Source organism: Miscanthus floridulus, chromosome 18 (assembly GCF_019320115.1).
Source record: "Miscanthus floridulus cultivar M001 chromosome 18, ASM1932011v1, whole genome shotgun sequence".
NCBI lineage: Eukaryota > Viridiplantae > Streptophyta > Magnoliopsida > Poales > Poaceae > Miscanthus > Miscanthus floridulus.
Window position 1 is genome coordinate 66,127,601 of NC_089597.1, and position 27,509 is coordinate 66,155,109.

General features: G+C 48.0%; 1 protein-coding gene across 5 annotated transcripts; it reads right to left on the reverse strand.

Moving 5' to 3' along the window:
- Positions 1–287: 287 nt before the first annotated feature.
- On the reverse strand, positions 288–27,509 carry LOC136523113 (protein DETOXIFICATION 16-like). 5 transcript variants are annotated; one of them, XM_066516893.1, is made up of 9 exons: positions 4,613–4,736; positions 4,353–4,445; positions 2,006–2,550; positions 1,835–1,921; positions 1,668–1,724; positions 1,344–1,582; positions 1,090–1,208; positions 874–960; positions 288–577 (listed from the first exon to the last, which is right to left on the reverse strand). In XM_066516893.1, the coding sequence occupies exons 3-9, from the start codon at positions 2,542–2,544 to the stop codon at positions 518–520; spliced, it is 1,188 nt and encodes a 395-aa protein (XP_066372990.1). In that variant the 5' UTR covers positions 2,545–2,550; positions 4,353–4,445; positions 4,613–4,736; the 3' UTR covers positions 288–517. The 5 variants fall into 5 exon arrangements, 4 of the variants coding, with proteins under 4 accessions (XP_066372990.1, XP_066372989.1, XP_066372988.1 ...); XR_010776102.1 differs by lacking the exon at positions 4,353–4,445 and having other exon boundaries at positions 874–985; positions 4,613–5,040; XM_066516892.1 differs by lacking the exons at positions 4,353–4,445; positions 4,613–4,736 and adding an exon at positions 27,192–27,509.

The following is a 27,509-nucleotide window of genomic DNA, read 5'->3' on the forward strand; positions in this document are numbered from 1 at the left end:
TAAAGGAAGGGGAAGGGGAGGCGTGGTCTACGGGCTTCTTTTTGTGTCGCTTTCGCTGGGTTGGAGGGGGCGACGGGATCACGTAGGACACGGAATTTTACCGGGGAACGAGCGGAGCAATATGGAGGGGCGATGACCATGTGGTATTTACGTCAGGGTGGAACGTCGGGCGCGCACACCAAACTGTCGTTGGACGAAACCCATATGTATTTTTTAGATGGTATATAACAGATTTTGCTAGGGAGCTTTGCTGCACAGTTTTCGGTCAAAAAAACCCGTGCTAAAATACAACTCCAAATTCGGTTTTATAATATCAAACAAAGGATATATACAAGATGCTTCTTTGATGGATTGGCTGCTATAGGGACTAGTGGTTTGATACACTTCGGGTCTAGAGCATGGATATGTTCTTGTGATTCATTGTATGTTGCCATGAAAAACGAAGGTACATGCATCCGGCTTCAAAATTCTACATTACAACTGGTGTAGTTTCATAGCTTGTTTTTTACAAACCTCTTCAAGTTAAGCTATCTGAAGGAATGGAAGAACCGGACACTCTGTTCTTCGTCTTTGCTACCTGCGAATTCAAAGTTACAACCTTATATATATTATATAATTTCCAGGAGCACAGATTATAATGGCGAATGAGCTAGAACCATTATCCATACTATTGTTAAGAAGTAAAACAACATTTCCAGGTCTAGGCATTAGATTAGAGTTGTATACCAGATAGTAACTTCAGTTCTAATAAATATAGAAGCATGGAGTGTAGTACAAAAATTCGAAACGAACAAATTTTAGTATGCACGAACCAAAACGAATGGAAATGTTATCTGTAGAATTTAATATTATAACTGATCTTTGAACACATACCTCTTTATCCCAGTTGGTACACAAGGTGACGATCATGAGTAACAAGAGTTGTACTAAGAGCCCGCAGTTAATGCCCATCCAAAGACCCTACTTGGCAGCAATATGCAACAAACTGAAATCGATCAGTCAAAAACTTAAGGAATTTAAACTCGATCACTCTTGAGGATGCACAGTAAAATTTTGTGGATTCCAACATTCCAGGGAAAAGAAGAGCACCATGCCGCCGAGACTCAAGACGAAACCTAAGAGGTAAGCTGACGGGATGCCGACGATGTAATAGGCGCCAAGGTTAATACAAGCACCAATCTTCTGCCATCCACAGCCTCTAGCCACGCCTGCAATTGCATCAAAACATTATTCGAGAGTGTTTAATTTTCCCTGTTACAGTCCAATTGGAACTGAACAGTTTTCCATGTACTGTATGCAGAAATGCAGTGGCAAAAGTTTTGGTAATTAATCTCTACTGTTACCTGAAAGAACAGTCATGATTCCATCGAAGAATATGGTGACTGCGATGACCAGCATCATCCTGGCCACATAGCTCACCACCTCCTCCACATCGCTGTAGGCGTGGCCCCAGATGTAGCGCACGCAGACCAGGATGAGTCCCACCATCAGTCCTTCCGAGACGGCCAAAAGCAGGACAACACGCACCGCAAGCCGGGCAGCCTGGGGCCGCCCTGCGCCCAGCTCGTTGGAGACGCGAGTGCTGCAGGTTTAGCAATGCATGCATCAAGATGCGCACAGTCAATTGGCATGGCCCATATGCTTTGGTTCATCAGAAGGCTACGTACCTAATGGCGGAGCTAAGACCAAAGGGGATCATCCACACGAAGGCAGAAGTGTTGAGGCTGTAAATTAAAAGACGACCATGAACTGCAGGTTCAGTAAAGTGATATGGCATACAGCAGTAACCAAGAGGAACTGAGGAATAGGAGGACATTGTAACTTCAGTTTCAACCTGATGGATAGGACGGACGTCTCCAGATTGGGATTTGGAAGGAGGCCTGACAGGAGCACAACAAGCTCAAACGACCACATTTCCAAGCTGCAATCACATTTGCACCGTCAGTGCCATGTGTACAACACAAGAGTAGAAGCTGATCGATGCGAACATGTATCGATCGCGTACCAGACCATCAGAGCGGATGGGATCGCGAGCCTGAAGAAGCTCAGCGCATCGCGGAAGGCCTCCGTGGAGAAGCCGGTCCACGTCTCCTTGCACGCGCGGGAAACCCTCACGTACACGGCTAGCACGGCCACGTTCACCCAGTAGGAGATGGCGTTGCTCAGCGCGGCGCCCTTGCTGCCCATCCCTAGCGCGTACACCAGCAGCCAGCAGACGAACACGTGGCAAGCCGCGGCGGCGCCGGCGCTTGCCATCACTGGTTGCACGATGTTCTGCGTTTGCAGGAACCGGACGTGGCACTGCAGCAGGCCGTAGGCGAAGAGCGCCGGGATCATCCACCGGGCATAGGTGCCGGCCTCCGCAGCGATGTCCGCGTCCTGGCCGAACAGGAGAAGGATCTCGCCGGTGTAGAACCAGATGATGGCCAGTGGGACGCTGACCAGGGTGAGCAGCAGCATGGCGCGCTGCTTGTAGATGCCCAGGAGATTGTATCGCCTGCCTCCGTAGGCTTGGCCGCACAGGGTGTCCAAAGCGCTCGCCATGCCAAGCTGGTCAGGACAGGCAAAACTGTGTGGTGATCAACTTGGATCTAGTAGTACGTGAAAACCAAATTGATTTGTAGTTTTCCTTCAGTTTTGGTTGAACAAAAAACATGCCCCAACTTGAACACAATACACTAATTAAGTTGGGTACGCTACTGGAACATATGGAAGGTCATAGGTCGCCAAACACCCACCGCTCCTTCCATGATGTAGAAAAAGCCCTTGATCTGAAACGCTATTGCTTTGTGTGCTTGAGCAGATGTCATGTCTTAAAATTAATTTTCATAAAACATGTTGTAGTAGTAGTACTTTGCCGATGCCCAAAATGCATTAGGCCAATACAAGGAGCCATTTTGGCTGTAGATTGGGCCATTTTGCAATCATTTATTAGTATTTAGATATTCTCATTGAGAAATTAAGAAATAGTGATTGGAGTAGAGTGGACGCACGCTTTGAGAAGAGACTTAATAATTGGGAAGGTAAACATGTTTCTATGGAGGTCATGTGACACTAATAAATTAGAAGCATACCCTGCATGCACGTTGCTGCAGGTATTGCGGTTGATTTAGAATGAAACTAGACCATTTTGCAGTCTGATGATGCATGGGAGACCAGTTGGACCATTTTACCTTTGGTGGCCGGGCGATTCTTGTCTAAATGTAGGGACATTTTTAGAATGTGTAATAGACCTACAAACAAATGAAGTGGCTACCCAAGATAGCCACTCCATCCACTCCTTTAATTTTCTTTGGTTAGCCAAGGGTTCAAGTGCAAACAAGAGATAGGAGATATAGCCATCTCTTAGTCTTTTTCTTCACATGAGTGGGAGGACGTTGGGAGGTAGGCCAATTATAGGTGAATTCATGATTTCCTAATCCTTCAAAAATTCGTGTGGAATTCACCGCTCTTATCTGCTCTTAAATCCCTTGTTTTTCTCGTTTTGTGAAATTTTGTCATTTTCTTGGGTGATTTTTTTAATCTATGTTGGATCTAATTTCCTAGCCATTTCTTGAGTGGTTTTGGATACTTGGAACTTGGTCTCGTCATTGCTTGAAGCCTAGTTAAGCCTAGTTCTCATCTCCCAAGTTCCTCCCTTCGGAAACCCTCATTTCTAGCCTCTTTTTGATGAATTTCTCGAAGATATTTGTGTTGCGGTTTTTGAGATGTTCTTGTGGTGTAAGGTATCAACAATATTTGTGGCGCAATTTTTTGAGATGTTCTTGAATGGTTAATAGGGAGGCAAGCAAAATACAAAAAAAGCCCCACAAGTTCTAAACAAAATTGAAGCACATGTTTGCCTAATATTTCTTCTTTTTATGTTTTTTACGAGTAGTTATTTTATTTTATTTACTAGAGGGAACAGATACTTAACAATATGTTACTAAAAGACGGAGAGTCAGTACTCATCAGTAGGGTGGAATCATTGAGATAGCAACGGACTGATAATAGTATCGGCAATGGCACAAGATGGATTCAATATCAGACAGCAAACCGGAGGACCACTGCAGACAATGATCTCCACTAAAACAATAATTGCAGTCAATCGATGTCACCAGTCTAGAGTCAAACTAAATACGTACTCCCTCCATTCACCATTAGTTAGTTCTTTTCTTTTTCTTTTTTTTCTTTTTTTGTGAACACTACATTAGTTGGTTCATTCATTAATACGTGCTCCCTCTATTCACCATTAGTTAGTTCTGGGCTTGTGAACCAAAAAACGATGACTAAATAGATACCAAGAACTTCATGCGCATGATCTCAAAATCAATTCTGGGCGTATTAAAGGTCAGTTTGGATGGTATCCTCACCTTACCACAACGCACTTATGGCGCGCTAAAAACGCGGCGAACAAATCAGCCGCCAGTGATTTGGCGGAACTTGGCAGAAAAATCAACTGCAAACTGAAGGAAGAAACTCGGCAAGTTACGGACACAATGTAAACAGCTGCCCAAATATTTCTGGCTAGTTATGGCGCGGTTAGGAAACCATCTAAGTTAAAATAAAGCATTTCACTGGGGCATGGAAGTATACGTCACCCAGGTTATTAGTACGTAGATATGTACTTTACCAGCACGCTTAAGCCGGTGACGGTGGCGAAAGAGTTGGCCATGGAGGCGCCGGCGAGGGGGAGCTCGCCGAGGTGGCCCACGTACATGACGGAGACCATCTGGATCACGTTCTGCAGCAGCGCGCCGGCGATCAGCGGCCCCGCTAGCCATAGTTGCTTCTTCACCTCCTCGCACACCCCCAAGTTCTCCCCGGGTTGGACTACGGCGAGGAGAGATTCGTCGACGCCCGCCTTCATCATGGTTGAGCGCGCGGCTCCCTTTTGGATCTCTCGTCTTCTCTGTCTTTATTTACCTCTCAATCTCTGTTAACGTGTTCTGATTTGTGAGAGCGAGAATGAGAGCAGTATGTCACCGCGACACGCAACGAGCATCTTTGGAACTTAGCTGTTCTTTTCGTGTAAATATTCATTTAGACTTACCTTACAGTTTACACAGGTTTGCTGTTACAAATCCAAACTATTATTATTACTAGCAAATGTGCTCGTGCGTTATAATGGAACATATATCTTGTTGTGCAGTTTCCTAAGTAATTTTTGGCTCCGAGATTTATATAACGATCACATCATCTATTTCAATATGTATTGGATCCGATTTCATACTGCCATTGAACGCACAACGCATGTGTTTCTAACTTATATGAGCACGAGTAACGAGTCTATCAAATACAAATCAAGAAAAAATAGAGGCATTTTGAGAAAGAAAAAGACAGATAAAAGAATCCTTTTGTTCCTTAGGGCTTGTTTGGTTCCTTATCAAAACTTGCCACGACAAATGTTAGTTATGCTAAAGTTTTTTAGGTAGTTGTTTGGTTTACCGTCACAACTATATCGCGCTCCATTTTCTTAGTACCATGTCTCACATGTCATAAGCTCATCTTTGTGCCAAAATTTGCCACAATTGTGGTTTTTATTTTGCACGCCACACTTTCTGCGGTAAATACAGTTTGCCCAAGGTTAGACACAGTAAAATATGGCACCAACTAAATAGGCCCTTAATATTAGGCTAGCAAACATACTTGAAATTTACATCTTATGTCATTTATTCTAATACCGTTTGAAATTAGACTACGTACCTTAATTGAATTATACGATATTCTAACTTGTATGAGTATATATGTTATAAGTTCGAGTCATGAATATGACAATAAATCAATTAGAATTCTAATATCTAATTTATTATGTACTACTATTTTTAGTGAACAGATTAGGACTCTTAGGTATGAAACAAAGAAAAGACCAAATTAGACCAAGAAAACAAAACAAAAACAGACAACTGGAACCAATGGAACAACTGAAGAAGGAAAAAACAAAAGCGTACATAACACCAATCGGATGCAAAGCAAGGAAAAAAAAGGTACAGAGGAACACGAACTGGATCAGCAATCAGGCGAGACCGACTCGATCGGCAGGCGCAGAAAAAGAAAAGAAAAAAGAAACCGAGAAACATAATGTCGGGTTTCCTAAATCTGGGGTTCCTAATGGATCCGCTTTCCAGCAAAAAAGCTCGGCTCAGCAGATGACATTACGAACAACGCGCAACTCCTGGGTCGGCCTAGAAACCTAACGACATGCCGGAATAGCGATCAAGTCTCCGACCGGAAGGTCTGACCAAGGAGGGGACGACGCTTGCTTCCGACTCGACCCGTTTTTTCGACCGGGAATACACCGAACCTCTACATACGGCTCTTCTCCAACCGGCGCGGTCGAAGCCGATTGGGAAAGAATCAGGTAGAGCAGATAAGGCAAGGCGCTCAAGTCAACCGCAATACCGAGGTCTGTACCCTGCACACCTGTAGGACAGTACTGTTAGACCATGCCATAAGGGTACTTTACAACCTTTCAGACATGTCAGAACACGAACAATGTTGTGGGCGCCGATATTTGTCCTACAGTATGGTAGGCGCCGACATTTGCCATACCAAAAGAACACGATGGAGCCTACCACATGCATCTGGGCGTCAACAGTATTGTGGGCGCCGACAAACTATCTTGTACCCGATGGCGTGGGCAACAAGACTAAGACACACACGCTCTCTCTCTCTCTCTACTTGTAAAGTCGTCCCATTCGCCTATAAAAGGGGATGCGCTCTCTCCTAAAAAACGGATGATTGATTCCGACTCTCTCTGCTTGGCTCTAGAACTCTAAAGCCACACAGAGCTTATGTTTCAATACTTAGCGCACGGTGGAGCTCCCGTCACTCTTGGCCCTTCAGTCCAGAGTCCGACCGGACCTCTAACACCCTCATCTTATTCCCACTCGTTTGTAACCCCATAGCAAACTTCGAGCACCTGGGCTTAGGAATAAAGTCACCGACCGACTGAAACTGAATGTAGGGCACATTGCCTAAACCAGTATAAACCCTATGTCATTGAGTGCTAGCCACATCCGATCACAACGTACGGCAAAACTATAAATATTTACATGTTGATCACTTTTTGCACCAACAGTTGGCGTCGTCCGTGGGGAAGACGTCGTACGTTCATGCTTTTGGTCATCGGATGGCCCACCTTTCCACCATCTTCGTCATGACGGGCTCAAGCGATACAATTCACTTTGGCTCGCTGGAGTTGGGATGTGGGCTCATGCTTTTGGTCATTGGATGGCCCACCGTTGGGATGTGGGCTCCTCCCGTCTTTGAGCCGTCCTAGACCTTCCTCTTTGGAAGTCTGGACTTCGTCGCCGACCAGCTCAGTGTGCTTTGCCTTCGCAAGAAGGCACTTTTCCCAGCGCCCGTCGGAGGAGGAGCGCCCTCCGTCGGCTCCGGGCCACCCGGCGACCTCAACGATGGGACGTCTGCGCTTCGCTCCGAGCCCACGCTGGGCTCAAACCCCACTGTGAGTAACATATATATTATTCTTTACTCGCTATTTAATATCTTCCGCCGTCTCTCTTTAGGGACCCCGTTGTCCCCACCGTGATCGCCATGCGACCGGTTCCCCTACGGCCTTGCGTCCCCCGTGGACGCGTAGGCACAGGGGCTCTGAAAGATGCTAATGCCACCCCCTCTCACATCCGAATTTGTGGGGATGGCTGCTACGCTCCCGCCTCTTTCCACGGCCTCGTGGATGACAAGGTTGAAAGCGACAGCTCCAGCATCGGCGATGTCGTGGCACCTAGCCACCCTCTGTCCTAGGACTGCGCTATAGCAAATGCTCCGGGATAGCCATCGATGGTAGTAGAGTCTCTACAGACTCACACCCCTCTAGACCCTCGTGCGGAGGCCCTTGCTTGTGCGCAGGAGCACGGCGAAGAGCTACGACAAAGGTGGCAGAGCCAACTGCCACCTATGCCGGCACGCTCCGCGCAGCATGCTGTGCCAAGCACGCGTAACCCGACGAGCGGCGCCCAGGGTCGCGCCCGCTAGATCCAGCGCAACTTCATGGACGGAGGAAATGATCCCCCACAGTTCGCTCGGGCTGGTCAGAACATCGCCGCTGCGGCGATGCTTCTACGTGGCCTTCCCGAGCCTGTCGACCCCAAGGAGCAGGCAGTCCACCGAAACCTCCGGGCACTGGTGAAAACCGCCACCGTTCAACAGGCGGAGAGCTCCGCATCGCGACACCGGCTCACGGACTCTTTCCCCACCGGGGGAATGGGGGCGCACCAGTCGAATCACTTCATCCGCTCACCACTACAGTCGCCGGTCGTGGAATCGGAGGCCACAGCTGCACCATGGCCTGACCCAGTGCCCGCTCCACATTGACCACCTGTGTGTGAATGCCTCGGGCTGAACCAAGATGCTCGCAGCATCATCAATAATCGGCGTCAAGCCTAGCGTGATGATGACGTCCATCGAGCGGTGGTGAGAGCAGATGGCACGGGCCCCGGCCGGACCATCAAAGGGAGCAGGGGAATGCACTTCTAGGCATGGTCATCGACCGGACGACCGAAGTCCTAGCCCGGATGGCCCAGGACCACGGGCCTTTGGCCGTCGCATCCAAAAAGCGTTGTTCCCACAGGCTCGACCACCTACCAACATTGCCAAATGCACCAGGGAAACAAATCCTAGTATATGGCTCGAAGACTTCTGGCTCGCCTGCCTGAGCCAGAGGAGTGGATGATGACCACTTCATCATTCAATACCTCCCCATCTACATGGGGGAGCATGTTCGAGCATGGCTCGAATTCCTCCCACCTGACAGCATTCGTGACTGGGCGGATCTCAAGAGGATCTTCATCAGGAATTCCTAGGGGACGTAAGTCTACCCTAGGAATTCCTAGGACCTCAAGAGCTGCCAGTAGGAGCCCAATGAGTCCCTACGGGATTACATCTGTAGGTTCTCAAAATGATGCAGCTCCTTTCCTGATGTCGTTGACGCGGACGTCATCAGCGCGTTCCTCTCCGGGACACCCTACGAGTCCTTGATCCACAAGCTCGGCTGTCTGAAGCCCCGTACCACTCGTGACCTGCTCGATGTCGCCATGAACCACACCTCTGGTGAGGAGGTGGTCGGAGTGGTCTTTAGTGGAGGTCGGGACAAGTGCAAGGCCAATCGCAAGGACCAAGACGAGGGGTCCTCCACACAAAGGGGCAAAAAGAACAAGAGGGATCGGCGCCGACCGACCAACTCCGCTTTGGTCGCCATGGCCGATTGCGTGGGCAAGCAGCCTCAGCAGGGCCAGCCCGACCACTTCGACAAGCTCATGGAGAGTCCATGCACCAACCACGCCTACCCCATCAAGCACCTCTACAAGGACTACGAACTCCTCAAGCGCTTTCTACGACAGGTTGGCGGACCGAAAGAAGGAAAGGGCAAGGAGGCAATGGCCAAGAAAGGAGGCATGGTGGGCAAGGATGGGAACGGCTTTCCCGATCCTGAGGAATGCCTCATGATCTTCGGGGGATCTGATGCCATCTACTCCAAGCGCCAGCACAAAGTGCGCTACAGAGAGGCATGCATCACCGAAACGGTCGTCCCCTCCTTCCTTAGCTGGTCAGAATCTCCGATCACTTTTGATCAGAGGGACCATCCTTCCCATGTTGCCAAACTAGGTCGCTACCCGCTCATCGTCGACCCCATTGTCCGCAAGACGTGCCTCACCAAGGTGCTAATGGACGGAGGCAGCGGCCTCAACATCCTCTACGTCGACACCCTCGACGCCATGAGCATCCCCCAGTCAGAGCTCTGCCCAGTGAGCTCTCCCTTCCATGGCGTGATCTCGGGAACACAGGCATACCCGCTTCGAATAAAGATTAAATTGGTAGAATAGAATAAAGAAACACCTTGGGTTTGTATAACTAAAACATTTGTTGGAAAATAACGTCTTATTCGGCAACATGGATACGTAGACCAGCGTTAGAGCTATCTCGTTAGCTTGTGAGGCGTGATCGAATTTCTAAGCATTCCGGCTGTCGTTGAGTATTTACATCTATGCATTTACATCAATGCATATCATATAGGTACGATGATGGATCAAGGATCAATTGAAGGATGATTGGGAATCTGAAGATGGTGTAATGGTATTCTCTCCCGAAGATGATGCAATGGGCTTTCTATTCAGGATGATGGTGGATGATCTGACGATGCAGATACTAACTTTTTAATATATATCTTACCCAGGCAAGCCCCGGTGCATAACCCCTACTTTTCTACAGTTTAAATTATATTTGTGCATTAAGTTTTAAGGAGTTGAATGAAACCCACTTGCATATATATATATATATATATATATATATATCCCATGAGTCTTACTAGTATGACAGGATCGTGTAGAATGCAATGCTACAGACTCTGGTAGAAGTCAAGTGATTGCCTGTCACTCACGAGAGATAGGAAATATATTACCGCATTATTATCACTTGGAATATATAAAAATGGTGGAAAAGGAAAATGGTGACCGGGCAGGGATATGGTTTGGGTATTGGTGGGTGTAAGAGATATGGTTTGGGTATTGATGGGTGTAAGAGGTTGTGTCGCCGTGGACGCGGGACATTGCTTGGTTACACTGCTTTCCCTGTCCGTGTTGGTTAAGGACCGGTCGTTGCATAAGGCATCGTGGGCAAGTCATAGATTTATTATCCCGAGCACATACTTGTGTATGGTTGCTTGGAAGACTTGTTGCTCTCTTGTCGTGGGTTCCGGCTCTTTCCTGGACCGACTATCAGGGGTTTTGTTTTGGTGGAGGAGGTCCTTGCACCACACTGAGTCCGGGACTCAGAGGCGGGGGCTTCGAGTCCTAGTTTGGACAGGGACCTAGGACCCCAGGACAGGAGGGTGATGGGTTGGTCCTGCTTGTGCCTTGGGCACAAGCGGGGTGTGTGTTTTCGGGGTACCCAGCTGGGGGCATTGACTCGCGAATCGCCGGGCAATCCGGTATGGCTTGTTTTGTGTCTAGCACCGTAGTAAGAACTGAAAGATGAAAGATGGAATGGAAAAAGGAACTCTGATTGCTTACCACCTGCTTGAAAGTAGCACAGGTGCTTACATAGAATGGTTAGTTAATGAACCAATGCGACTATTAATAAAAATCGAATATAAGGACGCACTCTTAGTAATGCTTTCCTGCAAATGCAATAAACCCACAAGCCAGATAGCCTTGCATATCCTTGGAGTCTTTTCTTTCCTCCTATCGGGTAAGTCTTGCTGAGTACAATTGAGTACTCAGGGTTTTATTCCTCCTGTTGCAGGTGACAGGTAGAGGCTAGAGCTAACCCTTGTGTGTGGATACCTCCTGGTGGGCTCAGCGAGGATTCCTTTACGCTGCGATTGTAGTTTTTATTTACAACTCTCACCAAATGCTTTTATAAATGAAAGTTTCATAATCTATTGTCGTAGTTTATATATCAATACTTCATCATGTCATGTTAGATATTTATTTCCGCTGTAATTCGGATCACTTGTTTATATTCCGCTATTCAATTAAATTGTTTATAACTCTTATAATATGTTCATATTCCGCTATTATAAATGATAAATATTGTACTCTGATGTTACTATGCAAAGTGATGTAAGAAATGGTTAAGAATGATGTAAGCTTTATTCTCTCATTTGTGATCCTGATGGCAAAAATGTGGATTTTCGGGTTCTCCCCTGGGGTGTGCCCGACGGAACCGAGTAATTTAGTGTTCTCCCCTGAGTGCTTAATGTCTAATGGAAGACAAGCACTCCTGAAAGGCATTAGATTAGGCAGGTTCTGCCACAGGTGGTATCAGAGCGCAAATGAGGAAATAAGGCTTCGAAAACCTTTTCTAAAATAAAATTTGACAATAAATTCTTTTCAAAAGTTAGGATATTTGTATGCGAAGTTATATAAGTAGCCCTATTACTATGGTTATGTATCCCTGGATAGATGGCACTCTGCTGACTTAGGTAGGCTTAATCAATTTTTCTGCTAGGTACACTGACTCGAGCATAGTCCGATAGTATCGACTAGTTACTAGGGAGAGAACGATGTGCCAAAAATCTGAGAACAGGTTGCCCTATATGTTGGCAACAGTGAAAGGACGTATAGGACGTGCATTCATGCATATCCTGTTTGTGCATTGTAGTGCCGTATTGCTTGTAGATACGCCATCCATAGGTGTCACAGCGTGTACGTATTGTGCACGACTGACTTGTTCCGGTTCCTAGAGTTAGGTCTGCACTGTGGTTTCGTGTTTCGCGTTCACCGTGGTTCATGCCGATCATGACCCACGTCTCTCCGTACCCTTTTTCTACGCTCTTGTCGGACCCTTGCCCTGCACTCATACTAGTTAGTAATGGCATCGCACGTCGCTCGCCTCGAATGCACGGAATTTTATTGATTCATCGTAGTGATCCCGCGTGGGAACCCTGGTGGACCGCGCTATGACCACTGAATGCTCCACCTTTATAAGCAGAGCCTGACTTAGCTCTTGGTACCACCACTCGGCGCATTTTAGCTCGCTTAGCTTTTCCTTTGAGCCAGCTTTTTGCTCAGCCTTCCTCACCACCACCGCCAGGGATGGTAGGAACCTGGGTTAGTAGTTACTGCCTGAACATTGAGGGTTTTCACTGAATCCTACATGCCACCCTACAAAAGCTCAGAGTCAAAGATCATCCTGCGTATGAGGACTGTGAGTATGAGGAGCATGGCACCGAGCGGTGTGAGGTTACCGTCTACATCGGGAAGAGTGAAGAGTTCCCTAACCTCACTAGAAGCCTAGGAGTGTGACCGCAACCGGGTTTAGCTTCATCGACACCTACCAGGTTATGGCCCGCATAAAGCCTTGCGGTACCTTTGCCAGGTCTATGAAGAGCCCATTGCCCGTACCCCCATGAGGTTCTTTCCACCTTTGGACAAGAATCGAACGGGTATGGAGGGCTCGCATGGAGGCTTTGCAAGGGTGGGATGCGCAAGAAGATAGTCCAACTGTGGTGCACTTGACCACGTACCTGCTTGCTCTAGGATGAGCAGTATGACTAGGCAAGCCTTGGAGCTAAGGGCGTGTGCTTTGGCATGCGCCGAGGAAGCCGAGATCTTCAACCGGATGCTCCAGGTGCAGCTCGTCGAAGCGCATGCCAGTGAGGCTAGCTGCTGAGAGCCGAGAGACTGCCATGTCGGAAAGCTCTGAAGGAGGCTGAAGACTGGCATGTTCATCAGCTGCAGTGTGGCCTATCTTGTCACCGAGAGCCAAGCAGAGGACGCTGGCTGCTGAAGGGCAGGATGCCCCTGATCTTGGAAGGGATCCCTATCCACCCGCCTGAAAGAAGGAGAACCGGTGTTGCAGTGCCGCCAGCACCTCCACCGTCGGAAGTGTCAGAAGAAGAGCCCTTGATTTCTCTCACTCAGCCATTGCCACGAGAAGATGTAGATTAGTTGCATTGGGATGCTGTACCCATAGTAGTAGTGCTTTTTCGTCGCTGTCCTCCGGTATTGTACTCTTGCCGTTGTTGTCAGTCCGTAGTTGTTGAGCTCGTCCGACCATAGGTGAATGCTATGTCATGAATGGGATCCTGAATGCATGTACGTTGTACCCGTATAAGACCGTTGGAATACACATTTTATTTATTTGGCTGGGTTTATTGCGTTCATCTACCGTAAGTTTCATTAGACGTGCTTAAAGTTTTCAAGGGCGATGTTAAGTAGGTTACAAGAGAAGTTGCCATTCAGATATCAGCAAACCAGTCATGGTTGGATGACATTGGACACTGTATCGGCTAATTGTGGATGTCCCAGCAGAACACTTGAATCTCTGTAAAACAAATCCGCCGTTGGATTTGAATTCCTTGTCCCTTGTTGTGAAGGGAAACCTTGTTGTTTGAATCTTTCCTTGCAATACTCCCCTTATTCTGTAGGTCTATGACCCCACCGCCTTCATGGCATGTAAGTTGGTAGTAGTTGCCTGGTTAATAGCTTATGGTGCCAGCAACGACACCGAGGGCTCCCTGTGGAACAGCTGCCACATGGTGATGCTGCTCAGCACGCGCTGGTATCGAGGTTGTTGACCAAGTACCTGTACCAAGTTACACCGCCGCACCGTTTTGTTTCAAAATATATTCCTTGAAAATGTTCAGGTGTTCAAATAGGAAATCCACAACGGGTTGATGCAATAGTGTTCTCTCAAGGTAAGCAAGAGAAGGTAGTTTTGAAGAAAGTATGACATGGTCTCAGTCTATAGGAAAGACGAATGTGGTCGAGTAGTAAGGAAAGTTAGCATCGGGTAGTCGGGAGTGATTGTAAAAGTCTGAGTAGATGTCATGTCCCAAGCCCTGTGTTTAGTTGACCGTGCTAGGCATGCTGGGTTATTTCGCTGCGTGCCCTGCGAACGCTGTCTGTATTGGGCCCTTAGCTCCCTATTCTCATGTGGCCACGGCATCATGCCGCACTCGTCGTCTTTGTGCATTGTGCGTTTCTCCTTTTCCCAGCATCCAGTCGGCTCTCGACTCTCATGCCTCGTCCCCATACCAGACCCCCCCTTCCCCTTTCTCTTTTCTCTTGGAAGCATGATCGTCCGCACGCTTGCCTCGTCGAGCGGACCTCCCCCCTCTCCTCTCCTTTATTTCCCATCCACTCGCTTGTGCAGTGAGCGCACCATGGCCATGTTTATCTCCACAACATGAACCGTCTGTATATTCCATTCACTCTGCCTCCACTTCTGGTGTGTTGCGCCCCACCTCTGTTCGCTGCTATAAAATACCCTTGGTCCTTGCTCTTCTTCTTCATCCCCATTCCTCTAGAATTCGGAGTAGAGCTACGAGCTCCAGTAGTCAGCCGAGGAATTAGGTTTGTCAGTCAGAGATGTTGGTGTAATCTAAGGAGAAGAAAGGATCTTGTTCATCAAAAAAGTTCAAGTTCCCTTGGTTAGTTTGGTCTTAGGGTTCACAATGTTTGAGTTCTGGGAGTCTTATTTTTGGATCTGTTCGTGCTACGCCATGTTTTGGATAATCATTATCTTGTTGTTTCTCCATTGCCCTCGTCTATCTCGACTTCTAGATTAAGTCTCGGTTGTATTATGTTGCTCTTAACCATGTATCCCTAGATCCTTGTGTGGGTTAGTATTCGAAGTCGTGTAATCTTTCATGTAATCCCTGATCTACAAAATGTAATAGCGTTTTCCTCTTCTGGTTCTTGCTTCGAATCTTGGGATGAGATTCTTTTTAAGGGGGGGTTGGTTGTAACACCCTGATGTTACGATCTTATTTAGCACCGTGATTTAGGCCTAAGAAAATTTTTCGAAACGAGTTTCTTGGAATTTTTTTATTTTATTTAAAAGGTACTTGATGTGATAAACGAATCCCGTGTGACTTAGTTTTGTGGACTTAGATAAACACCCAAGTTATATTACTCAGTGCACAAAAATATTTAGGAATGTCGAACGACGATTCTAACGAACGGTTTATTCTGTTAGATTAAGCATGAAAAGCAACTTTTATAAATAAAATAAAATCCATTCATAAATAGAACAATATATATATACTCACGGGTTTATTTTGATAAGCAAGAACTGATGAGAGAGGGAGCGCAGCAGCTTCGTCTATGTTTCCTGGCATACAGCGTACTCGTTGCACGACAATTATTTACCGTCTCGTTCTCGTCGTGGCTCTGCTTTTCTCTGCATTGTAAAGCTTCCCATCCAATCGCATACGAACTGGTCCACTGCATTGGGTGTCTAAAAATGAGCATGTGGTTCGACCCCCCTGTCCACGTTGCGTCCTCTCATGTCCCTATACGCGCGCTGGTGCATGCACTGCCGGCCATGCTGCCCCGTCCCATCATGCCTCCATGTCGGTGCTCTGGCATGTGTACGACGTGTACCTCCTCGTGTTGCTTGCCCGTTCCTTCCTTTTCTACTGTCGTGGAGGAGACACCCCAGCTTCAGTCTACCCAGTTCAGCCTGCTGCTGTTGCTCTGACCTTGCTTGCCTTGCCTGGCTCAACTTGTCTCAGTCTGTCCTCGCATGTCTGTACTGTGTCTCTAGCCGAGCCAAGCACACGATTGACAGCATCCCAGTCCCCTTGGCCTACTCCCCACGCCCTCCTTTTTCCTCTCTGCCACACTAGGCCACAATGCTGCTCTTCCACGTAGTCAGCCGCCTCTCCTTTTTCCTCCCCCGCAGCGCCACTGTTGCCTTTTCCCTTGCGAGCGTGAGCAAGCTCCTTGGTTCGCGCTGGGCCACCATCCATTGGCGCTGCCATTGCCGCGCCGTCCCTACTGCTCCGGCGCCACTCCCTCCTCTGCTTGCCTCGCGCGCGCCCTACCATCAGCCGCCCTACGAGCGCAACATGCTTGTCCCCGCTGCCGCCCGAGCATGCGTCGTCCCTTCCTTTCCCGCTCTAGACCGCGCGCCATGGCCAGCCGCCCACCTCCTGGTTCCCTACTACCTACTGCCTCGCACTGGTCCCGCCATGGCAAGCGCCCGCATGGCCTTGGTCTTCTCTCGACGTCCCTACTTCTTCCTTCCCCGCGAGCAAGCTCTCGACCTGCGCTGGTCCATGCCCTGCAGCCACCCAGAGGCGCCCATGGTCATGCCATGTTGCCGCGCCCTCCTCCTCGGGTGCCCGCAGTACCTTGCCGCCGCCCCTCCCGCGCCGTCTGCGCCAGAACTACCGCTGCCGTCGCCCTGCATCCCTCGCGCATGTGCGCCGCGCCCCTCAGCCCACGCGCGAGCATGCCATGCCGCCCCGGTTTGTCTCGGTCCGTGTGCATGCCGAGTCGCAGCGTCCTCTGTTGTGGTCGTGCCGCCCCATCATCTCCGTCGGCCGGCGTACCGCCTCCCCTGCCGCGGCCGTCTGGTCGCCATGCCACGCTGCCCCACCCGCCCCGCCCCCCTGTGTGGGCCACCTCATCCTGATTGTTGGCGCCCTTGGATGTGGGCTGGTCCCACGCACCCCACAGCCGGTCCCCAGCCATCGCCGTGTGGTTTCCCCGCGTCGAACCGGCCGCGCCGCTATGGCTCCTCTCTGGGTGCTTTGCTTTGGAGGATGAAAAGGGTATAAATCCAAGCTGAAATATTATACAAGGTCTTTATTGCAAAATACATGACTCATATAAATAGTAAACACTAGACTGCTAGTTAGTTTCGAGAAAGCGCATGGTCATTTTTGTGTTTTCACCGGGTTAGTTGGGCTGGCCCGCGCTGGGCTGTCTGCTGCCGTTGCGCTGGGCCAGCTTGTTTAGGCCGCTGGCCGCGCGCCCTGCCTGGGTTTCTGGCCGGCCTGCTCCTACGCGCCCGTGTGGGCCGTCAGCGTTGTTCCGCCATCGCTAGGCTGGCTGGTGCCTGCCCGCCTGGGCTGGCTTGTGCCTCTACGCGTTGGGCCGGCCTGCCGCCGCCCGCGCTCGCCGCACGCCATCTGCTCTCGGCAGTTGGGCCACCGCTCGTGCCTGTGCTGGGCTAGTCTACCATTGCTGCCTAGGCCACGTGCGCCTATGAGCCGCCCGCCGTCTGTGCGCCCATGGGTCATCCGCCGCCCGCGCGCCGTTGGGCCGACCTGGCGCTGGCCCTTTTAGTTTTTAAGAGCAATTATTAATTTAGCTTCGTAAATAAACTTGTAGAATTCATAGTAAATCATAGAAAAATCATAAAAAGGCGAAATTAGTTTTGTTAGTCTTCTAAAATCATGATCTACCTGTTAGTATATTTTGTTCACATAGTTTGATAATATTCTTGGAAGCTATATAATTAATTTAAGGTACTTAATATTGTAAAAATATAAACTTGTAGGAATTATTGTGATAAATGGGTAATAGTGTTGAAGATGAAATTGGTACAGTAGGCTCCTAGGAATATTAGGTACTCATTGTAATTTTTGTAGCACCAGAATAATTAGTTTACTAGAGTAGTTAATGATGCCCTATTTTAAATAAAGATTAAATTGGTAGAATAGAATAAAGAAACACCTTGGGTTTGTATAACTAAAACATTTGTTGAAAAATAACACCTTATTCGGCAACATGGATACATAGACCAGTGTTAGAGCTATCTCGTTAGGTTGTGAGGCGTGATCGGATTTCTAAGCATTCTGGCTGTCGTTGATTATTTACATCTATGCATTTGCATCAATGCATATCATATAGGTACAATGATGGATCAAGGATCAATTGAAGGATTATTGGAAATCCAAAGATGGTGTAATGGTATTCTCTCTAGAAGATGATGCAATAGGCTTTCTATTCAGATGATGGTGGATGATCTGACGATGCAGATACTAACTTTTTAATATATATCTTACACAGGCAAGCCCCGATGCATAACCCCTACTTTTCTGCAGTTTAAATTATATTTGTGTATTAAGTTTTAAGGAGTTGAATGAAACCCACTTTCATATATATATCTTTATCCCATGAGTCTAACTAGTATGACAGGATCATGTAGAATGCTATGCTACAAGACTCCGGTAGAAGTCGAGTGATTGCCTGTCACTCGCGAGAGATAGGAAATATATTACCGCAATATTATCACTTGGAATATATAAAAATGGTGGAAAAGGAAAATGGTGACCGGGCAGGGATATGGTTTGGGTATTGGTGGGTGTAAGAGGTTGTGTCACCTTGGACGCGGGGCATGGCTTGGTTACAGTGTTTTCCCTGTCCGTATCGGTTAAGGACCGGTCGTTGCATAAAGCATCGTGGGCAAGTCATAGATTTATTATCCCGAGCACATACTTGTGTATGGGTGCTTGGAAGACTTGTTGCTCTCTTGTCATGGGTTCCAGCTCTTTCCTGACCGACTATCAGGGTTTTGTTTTGGTGGAGGAGGTCCTTGCACCGCCTTGAGTCCGGGACTCAGAGGCAGGGGCTTGGAATCCCAGTTTGGATGGGGACCTAGGACCCCAGGACAGGAGGGTGATGGGTTGGTCATGCTTGTGCCTTGGGCACAAGCGGGGCTTGTGTTTTTGGGATACCTAGCTGGGGCATTGATTCGTGAATCACCGGGCAATCTGGTATGGCTTGTTTTGTGTCTAGCACTGTTGTAAGAATTGAAAGATGAAAGATGGAATGGAAAAAGGAACTCTGATTGCTTACCACCTGCTTGAAAGTAGCACAAGTGCTTACATAGAATGGTTAGTTAATGAACCAATGCGGCTATTAATAAAAATCAAATATAAGGATGCACTCTTAGTAATGCTTCCTGCAAATGCAATAAACCCACAAGCTAGATAGCCTTGCATATCCTTAGAGTCTTTTATTTCCTCCTGTCGGGTAAGTCTTGCTGAGTACAATTGAGTACTCAGGGTTTTATTCCCCCTGTTACAGGTGACAGGTGGATGCTAGAGCTAACCCTTGTGTGTGGATACCTCCTGGTGGGCTCAGCGAGGATTCCTTTACGCTGCGATCGTAGTTTTTATTTACAACTCTCACCAAATGCTTTTATAAATGAAAGTTTCATAATCTGTTGTTGTAGTTTATCTATCAATACTTCATCATGTCATGTTAGATATTTATTTCCGCTGTAATTCGGATCACTTGTTTATATTCCGCTGTTCAATTAAATTGTTTATAACTCTGATAATATGTTCATATTCTGCTATTATAAATGATAAATATTGTACTCTGATGTTACATGCAAAGTGATGTAAGAAATGGTTAAGAATGATGTAAGCTTTATTATCTCATTTGTGACCCTGATGGCAAAAATGTGGATTTTCGGGTTCTCCCCTGGGGTGTGCCCGACGAAACCGAGTAATTTAGTGTTCTCCCCTGAGTGCTTTGTGTCTAATGGAAGACAAGTACTCCTGGAAGGCATTAGATTAGGTAGTTCTGCCACAGGCGATGCCTAGTCCCGGCAATCCCTTGCCACTATCAAATAAGTACAGGTTAGTCGTGCTCAAAAAACTCAACTGTGAGATCAAAAAACAACATAGATGCACACCTAGACGAAAGCGGCAGGGCCCTAAAGCCCCGACCCGCTTGCGATGAGCCCGCTAGGCAAGGACCGCTCACGAGTCACGACCCGTGCCCCCTAACATCAACTGAGGGAGGTGCCGACCCAGCCGGTTCTCGATTGGCCCACGAGTAGCCACCACCGGGTCATGGCGCACCCACCGAGGCAACCAACTAGGCATCTCCCCATTGTTGGTCGTGCGCATGCACCGACCCTAAACATGCGGGGGTACGAGCATGCTCCTTCGACCGGCCGGCGTGCCCCAACAACTTGGAGCAAGAGGGGCGAAGCCAGCGATTCCTCCAAAGGGTGCGGCGACCGAGCCCACTTCACCTCTCGCTCAACGGCGGTGTCCGAGCTCGCGGCATGCTTCCTTGATGCGGGAACGTCACCGTGCCTCTCTGAATCCCACCCACTGCCAATGGGTGCAGCTGCAGGGCATGACACTCCTCTGAGGTCACGACGATGCCCCTGTCTCCGTCATCCTCAGAGGTGGTCACATCGCCACCCATCTCCATGGGTTCCTCCGACTCAGGCTTCGCCTCCACGTCGCTCCGGTTTTCATCGGCCCACACCCGTCAGGCGATCTCCTTCTCGTGCCTCCTCCAGGCCTTCTCAGCTCTCTTCATCTTTTTAGCAACTGCTGCCTCTTTTAGAGTGGCTTGCCGAGCTGCGCCCTCTAGCCCCCTCAGAAGATGTGGACGGGACTTGTAACCCGCGAGTCCCTACAAAACGGATGACTCGAAGTCAAAATACAGGAGAGCAAAAGGGAAAAGGACACGGAATAAGAAGAGGGGAGCGTACCAGATTGGACAGCTTCCTAGCATGGAGAGGTTCGGGCTTTCCTTCGAGGGACTCTTGGGGCCTCAGTTGTAGCACCCGGTCGAGTCGGCTCTAGACTTCGTCCTTCTCCAACTCCTCCAGCGACGCGCGGTCAGGGTCTGTTGGTCTAGAGTACATCCACATCGGCCGCCTCCTCTCTGCCAGTGGGGCGACTCGACGGTGGAAGAAGGTGTGGAACACCCGCACCCCATCAAGGTCGTGCTACACCAGCTTCTGGAGCTCCGCCTCGATGACCTCCAACTTGTTCTACCGGCTAGATGGACCCCATGACCAGCTCTCCCGCCTCTCCGGCCTTCTTCTAGTGAACAGTGGGAATAATGCCTCTACTGGGTTCCTGATGTAGTACCACTCCCCATGCCACCCTCAATTGGAGTCATAGGGGAGTACGCAGGGTAGGAGCCCGACGGCCTTGGCTTCTTCTACAAGGCGAAGCCCCCAACCGGTGTGGTCCTAGGCGGCTTCCCCTCCGACAAGGCTTGCCCGGTGAAGATCCACTGGAAGAGGTCCACGTGCGGCTCCATCCCGAGGAAGGCCTCACAGACAGTGACAAAGCCGGCAACGTGCAGCACCCTAGTCGGATTGAGGTGCTGTAGCTCTAGGCCCCACTCATTGAGGAGCCCGCGCAAGAACCAGTGCGTGGGATATCCTAGCCCACACTCGTGGAAGGCAAGGAAGGAAACAACCTCGTCGCCCCAAGGTCGCGGAACGACTTCCCCTGCTGCAGGAGCCCTCCAGCGCACCACCTTCTTTGGCGGGAGCAGCCCCTTCTCGGTGAAGGCAGCCAGCACCGCCTCATCTATGTTGGATGGCCTCCAGTTCAACATCACACTCTGGATTCATGAATAGATCCGTCAGTTCTCCTCTCCCTCGCTTTACCCTCTTTCTCCTAGGAACCGTCACGGCACACGAATGTGCTTGGAAAGAAGTAAGAAGGAGGAGAGGTGTTAGGTGGAGAAAGGCAAAGGAATGGGACGAAAACCATCTCTCTTCCCCTATTTAAGGAGGAGAAGCAGCAGTTGGAGAAAGGCGAAGGAATGGGGTGAAAAACCCTCTCCCTTCCCCTATTTATTGTGGATAGGCATGTGGTGTGATGCGTCCTGACTGATGGGACGCGCCCTACCCAATGAAATGATGCCTGGTTAAACGGGACATGGCCTAGGCATGGCCCACCACTACCGCATGCAAACGGCCCTCCGCCTTCCCAGGCAGGACTTGGAAGGGCCCAACAACGGGATCTCCATCTAAGGAGAGACCAACAGGCTTCCTAAGTGGATCGGATGGCTCAGGCGAATGCCAAAAGATAGGTAAGGAGCAGAGGGATTCCCCATGCGGGCTACGCAAACTCCGTCATGAATGATGGATACGGATCCCATTCGGACATATCCGATAAGAGCTCCTCAAACCCATCACTCGACCCATCAAGGTAACTTTACCAAACCTTCTTACTTTATTTTCTGATGCATGATCATTCATTCATCCTTTCTCATACACGCATTCACACATTCATTCATGCAATCATTCATTCATCCCATACATCCAAAGCATTGCATATGCAATTGATGCATCACAACGCTTTGTGTTGCATCACGAAGCGGTAGTCGTCTCATTCGACATGAGCGACGACCGACCGGGGTTCGAAGGCCGGCCCGCGAAGGGCTTGAGGCCATCTCGCATCAAACAGAGTTAGGGGAGAAAACGTAGATGAGCCCCAGCGGCCCTCGCCCGATCTACTCGAAAGCAGACAAGGTCATCTCAACCTTCTTGTTCGATCGTAACCTCGAGCCATGCCCACAGAATCTCCAATGAGGGGAGGCCAGCAGGCCACCTGAGTCAGTCTCCAGAATGACCTGGGCATCTACCGGGATGTGGGTTAAGGAGCAGTGGAATGCCACATGAGGGCTATACCGACCCTGTTATGAATGATGAACCCGAATTCCGCTCGAACATGCCCGTTAGTGAGCCCACCGAGCGCGTCACTCAAGCCATCGACGCAAGCGATGTTAGCTCAGCCCCTTTGATTGAGGAAACCACGGACGGGGTAACGCACAGAACTAGACCAATCCCTACCAACCCCAACAGGGCTCAGGGGCTTGGGTCGCCTGACACTGACTCGGGAAACCAACTGACTACGTAGGTCGTGGGTGGGACAAACATGGGCGAACACCCTGACTAGTAGAAACACAAAAGTCTACGGCCCTAGGAAAAAATACCAAGATACTCAGCCTCCAACCGACTCACCAGTTGGACGCAGGCTTGGGGGCTACACCCACCAGGTGCGCTCGCACGCACCCGCTGGCAAAATGAAAAATCCTCCAGACGATTCTACCCGAATCACTCGGGGGCTCGGGGGGCTCCTATCGGGTTCATAAACACGGGGTCCCTAATGGGCCTGCTTCCTAGCAAAAAGCTCGACCAGCAGACGGCATTACGAACAACACGCAACTCTTGGGCCGGCCTAGATACTTAACGATAGGCCGGAATAGTGATCCAGTCTCTGACCTCGAGGGCCTGGCCAAGGAGGGGACGACGTTCGCTTCCGACTCCGACCCGCCTTCTGACTGGAAGGCCTGGCCAAGAAGGGGACGGTGCTCGCTTTCGACTTTGACCCACCTTCTGACCGGAAGGCCTGGCCAAGGAGGGGACGATGCTCGCTTCTGACTCTGACCTGCTTTTCCAACCGGAAATACATCGAACCTCTACATACGTCTCTTCTCCGACCGGCACGGTCAGAGTCGATTGGGAACGACCAAACGGGGATGCCTGCTCGGTAAAGACCCAAGAATCAGGTGAAGCAGATAAGGCAAGGCGCTCAAGTCAACCACAATACCAAGGACCATACCCTGCACACTGTAGGACAGTACTGTCAAGCCATGCTAGAAGGGTGCTTTACAACCTTTTCAGATATGTCAGAACACAAAGAGTATTGTGGGCGCCGACATTTGTCCTATAGTATGGTAGGCGCTGACATTTGCCATACTAGAAGAACACGATGGAGCCTGCCACATGCATCTGGGCGTCAATAGTATTGTGGGCACCGACAAACTGTCTTGTACCTGACGGCGTGGGCAACAAGACTAAGACACACACATGCTCTCTCTCTCTACTTGTAAAGCCGTCCCCTTCGCCTATAAAAGGGGATGCGCTCTCTCCTAAAAAACGAACAATTGATTCTGACTCTCTCTGCTTGGCTCTAGAACTCTAAAACCACATAGAGCATACGTTCCAATACTTAGCGCATGTTGGAGCTCCCGTCACTCTTGGCCCTTCAGTCCAGAGTCCGACCGGACCTCTAACATCCCCCATCTTATTCCCACTCGTTTGTAACCCCATAGCAAACTTCGAGCACCTGGACTCAGGAATAAAGTCAACGACCGACTGAAACTGGACGTAAGGCACGTTACCTAAACCAGTATAAACCCTATGTCATTGAGTGCTAGGCCACATCCGATCACAACGTATAGCAAAACTACAAATATTTACGTGTTGGTCACTTTTCGCACCGGCACATAAACTCAATTGGAAACGTACAAAACATTAAAGTTGACAGATGAATGCGGGATAAAAAAAACATAAAAATAGAAAAGAAAAACAAATCAAGATATGTCTAATTTCAATTTTTCTATTTTTCTATTTAGATTAGGATTTCTATTCGGGTTACTCAGGATCAAAAGAATCTATTTGGATTAGAATTTAGCTATCTATCTAGGTTATAAAATAGGAGAGTCATAGAAAGGCAAACACAGATAAGTTTCACATTCACGAAGTTAGTTAAGGAAGGACCAAACCAAAAAAGAGGTGGAAATTTTACCTCTTTATTATTAGGTATAGATATAGACATAGATACAAGTACTAGCAACTCATGTGGCACATAAGGAGTTGTAGTTGCCTAATTGGTGGGTTTAGTACCATATTGGAAGTTTAGGACATGAGGGCCAACTTATAATCTTTGTCGCTCCAAACGTAGCACCTCTAGGTTAGCCTTTTACCCGAAGCAAGCACAAAAATGTAAGAGGGGTGCTACGCATCTGCAGGCCCGTTTCATGTGAGGAGTTGGCCATATATGCAGTTTGTGGGACGCGGGGTGTTACACTTCTCGTCTGTGAAATATCTAGCCACCTAGGGCTCATATATGATATGATATCACCTGACTATAAGTGAGACTTCACTGCCATACTAGAATGATGGTATGTCTACACTAATGTTCTAGTTGTAGCAATCGTATCTCTCTCACCATAAAAAGGCCCTAGACAAAACCCCACCTGACTAAGTGAGATTTCACTTCACCACCATTTAACCGGACTTGGACGTGGGATGTTACACTTCGTCTCTATGAAATATCTAGCCCACTTCGTCTATGTGAAATATCTAGCCACATATGGGTCATATGATATGATATCACCTGACTAAGTGAGACTTCACCGCCATGCCAGAACGATGGCATGTCTACACCAATGTTCCAGTTGTAGCAGTCGTATCTCTCTTGCCATAAAAAGGCCCTGGACGAAACCCCACTTGCCTGAGTGAGATTTGACTTCACCGCCATTTAACCTGACTCACTTGTTCCTGTAATGAGAGCATGATCATACATGATTCCCTTTTGGTTCTCACTCAAACCATATTTCTTGGTGTTGTCAACAAACTTTACCACTTCTTCCATGAAAGAGTGTACTAGCCTTGATGTATTGTACATTCATTGTGATCTTTCCATGGTAACTTTGAAAATTAAAAATATATAATAGAAATGTCAGTATATGAATCTTATACTGATATATGGTCGATAACTTGTATGTACAAGACAATAGATAAATTGATTTGTCAGAAAAATACATGTCATTATGGAGCTATGTCACAAATTAGAAAGGGGAATTATGAAATGCATAACTAGTAAAAATAATACTCTCTTGCCACCCTCATCCAAGATGTCTACTCCAACACTGAGGTTGTTCCCCGGTCCCTTTAGTCAATTAACAACCTAACAACCTAATTAGAGTGTATAGCAATGCACATCTTAACTGTGGTTCACCTTTTTCTTGTGTTGCAGAAACTAGGGTAATGTACAGTGGAGCTGACCAATTTGGACATATCTGGGTTGCAAGAAGAGCTTGCATGTTTCATTATGGACCAAGTCATGAGTCTGGATGGAGAGCATTTCCTCATCTAATCAAGGTGCTAATGTTCCTCACTTTAATGCCGGTTTCATTGTGGACGATTTGATGTTTGTTTGTGTTCTCATAAACATGTTGTGGTTGGATTTGTTGTATGCATTTATGTCTCAGTAGTGATGTATGTTTGGATACTCTCTCTCTCTCTCTCTCTCTCTCTCTCTCTCTATATATATATATATATATATATATATATATATATATATATATATATATATATATATATATATATATATATATATATATATATATATATATGTTGATGGCGATGTAAGCCAAATACTATTTGTTTTATTATTACAGTGCCAACACCGGCAGTAATGGACAAGACATTACTACCGGAACAAACTTAACAACGGTGGTGATGCTGCTCTCAGCACCGCCGGATGGAACACTGACCAGCTGTTCTGGTACCTACATCACCGCCGATTGATACGGCCGACCAACGTAGTCGCAACCATCACCGTCAGATGGTACACCCCTATGGCGTTGATGTCTCCATCATCACCGCCAGATGATACGCGGTCCTGCTTTGATGTCTTCACCGTCACCGCCGGATGGTATGCTCGTTTAGCGTTGATGTCTACATCAGCACCGCTGGATGGTTAGCCGGACCGGCATTGATGTCTACGTGAGTCATTGTTTGGGTGTGTTGGAGCATACGGAAATTAAGAATGCTTTATCTTAAACAATTAATTTCGTTGAATTGGTGCTTGTTTGCAATATGTTTGCGATCGCCAAAATGACCAATTAAAAAAATTCAAGGAACATATTTATTTATCTATCTCTAATGTTAAAGTTAGAGTAGACCTGTTAGTCATATTCTACTTTCCACAATGCCCTCGTGCACCTTTCTTTTCTATCCATAACATGTGTTCATATGAATTAGAATAGCATGCGTCTAGCCACAGTACAAAATCTGATTTGAATCCATATTACAACAGATGAGACGATTATTGCGTAAATCTTTGAGTTGTCAGTCGTTCGAATAATCATGCAACAAGTTGTATGTTGCGTTACAGCACACGAATATATTTGCTACTAAATATTTAAAGAGGATGAAGAATAATTTTCACGAAGATCAAGTACCCCTCTCGCTAGAAGATGGAATCCTAGAGTAAAATTTGTGGAACGATTTGGATCATAAATGGATTATTTAGTATCATGGAAACGATGGAATTTCCGTCGTGGAAACTAATTAATTTCAAATACTGCAACGCGTATATAGATTAGCCACATAACTGAGGCAAATACCATCGACGTCAGGAAGGTCATCTGGAAGGTACATACCAGCAGGCTGAAGCCGGTGACGGTGGCGAAGGAGTTTGCCCTGGAGGCGCCAGCGAGTGGTAGCTCACCGAGGTGGCCGACGTACATGACGGAGATCATCTGGATCACGTACCGCAAAAGCCCTCCGGCAATCATCGGCCCTGCCAGCCATAGCTGCTTCTTCACCTCCTCTCGCACGTCCAGATTCTCCTTGGATCGTCCAGCAGCGAGGAGAGCTTCCTCACTGTCACTCCTCGCCATCGCTAAGCATCAGTTTTCGTTCGCCTTCTTGCTCTCTATTTCCTGGTATTTATTTTCGGATGAGAGTGCTCGATTCTT